A 572-nucleotide genomic window follows, 5' to 3' on the forward strand; every position below is an offset into this window, starting at 1 on the left:
GAACTGACAACATCTGGCATTAATTAGAGAGAAGGCAACTTGAAGTATTCGGGAAAGAAAATATGAACAAACCAGAAAAGCTCAAAAAGGAAACAGGAGTTGTTTGTACGGAGAAAAGGTGCAAAGGATGTGGAAGTAAGCAGGAAGAGCTATCAAGAATTCCTGACAGGAAAAGTTAAACCTGAAACGACCAGCGCTAAAGAAGTGAAACACCAAAGGCTAAGTGGCTGGAAGAAACGGTAAAAGCAAAACCTTGGAACTGTTTCAATTAACTTTAATTAACTGATTTGGATCAACTGCGGAATCCTGGATCAAGTCCAGCGGTTCTTAACACGACATCAGACCAAAAGACACGGCCCGTCCGTGCCCGCACACACGCCTTGAGCTCGGCTCCGGAGCCAGAGGGGGAATCGCTGCATTCCCCAACTTCCCACCCTCAGGGGGAGAGGTCGCTCCTCCCTCCGCGGCGGCTCCTACCAAACCGCGAGCACCCATGACGATTTCAAAAAAATCCCTGTACCAGCTGCCAAAACGACGCCTGGCACTCTGGGCGAGTGTTTGTTTTTCTCTTT

At 48.4% G+C, this 572-nt stretch overlaps 1 protein-coding gene across 1 annotated transcript in view; it reads right to left on the reverse strand.

Moving 5' to 3' along the window:
- Positions 1–495, reverse strand: part of MCCC1 (methylcrotonoyl-CoA carboxylase 1 (alpha)) — a 20,580-nt gene extending 20,085 nt beyond the window's left edge. Inside the window, exon 1 of the mRNA XM_009865249.1 lies at positions 345–495. Coding sequence (XP_009863551.1) covers positions 345–495 — 151 coding nt within the window. The remainder of the gene's footprint in view (positions 1–344) is intronic.
- Between the last annotated feature and the right edge of the window lie 77 nt (positions 496–572).

This window comes from Apaloderma vittatum, unplaced genomic scaffold (assembly GCF_000703405.1).
Source record: "Apaloderma vittatum isolate BGI_N311 unplaced genomic scaffold, ASM70340v1 scaffold2622, whole genome shotgun sequence".
Lineage (NCBI taxonomy): Eukaryota > Metazoa > Chordata > Aves > Trogoniformes > Trogonidae > Apaloderma > Apaloderma vittatum.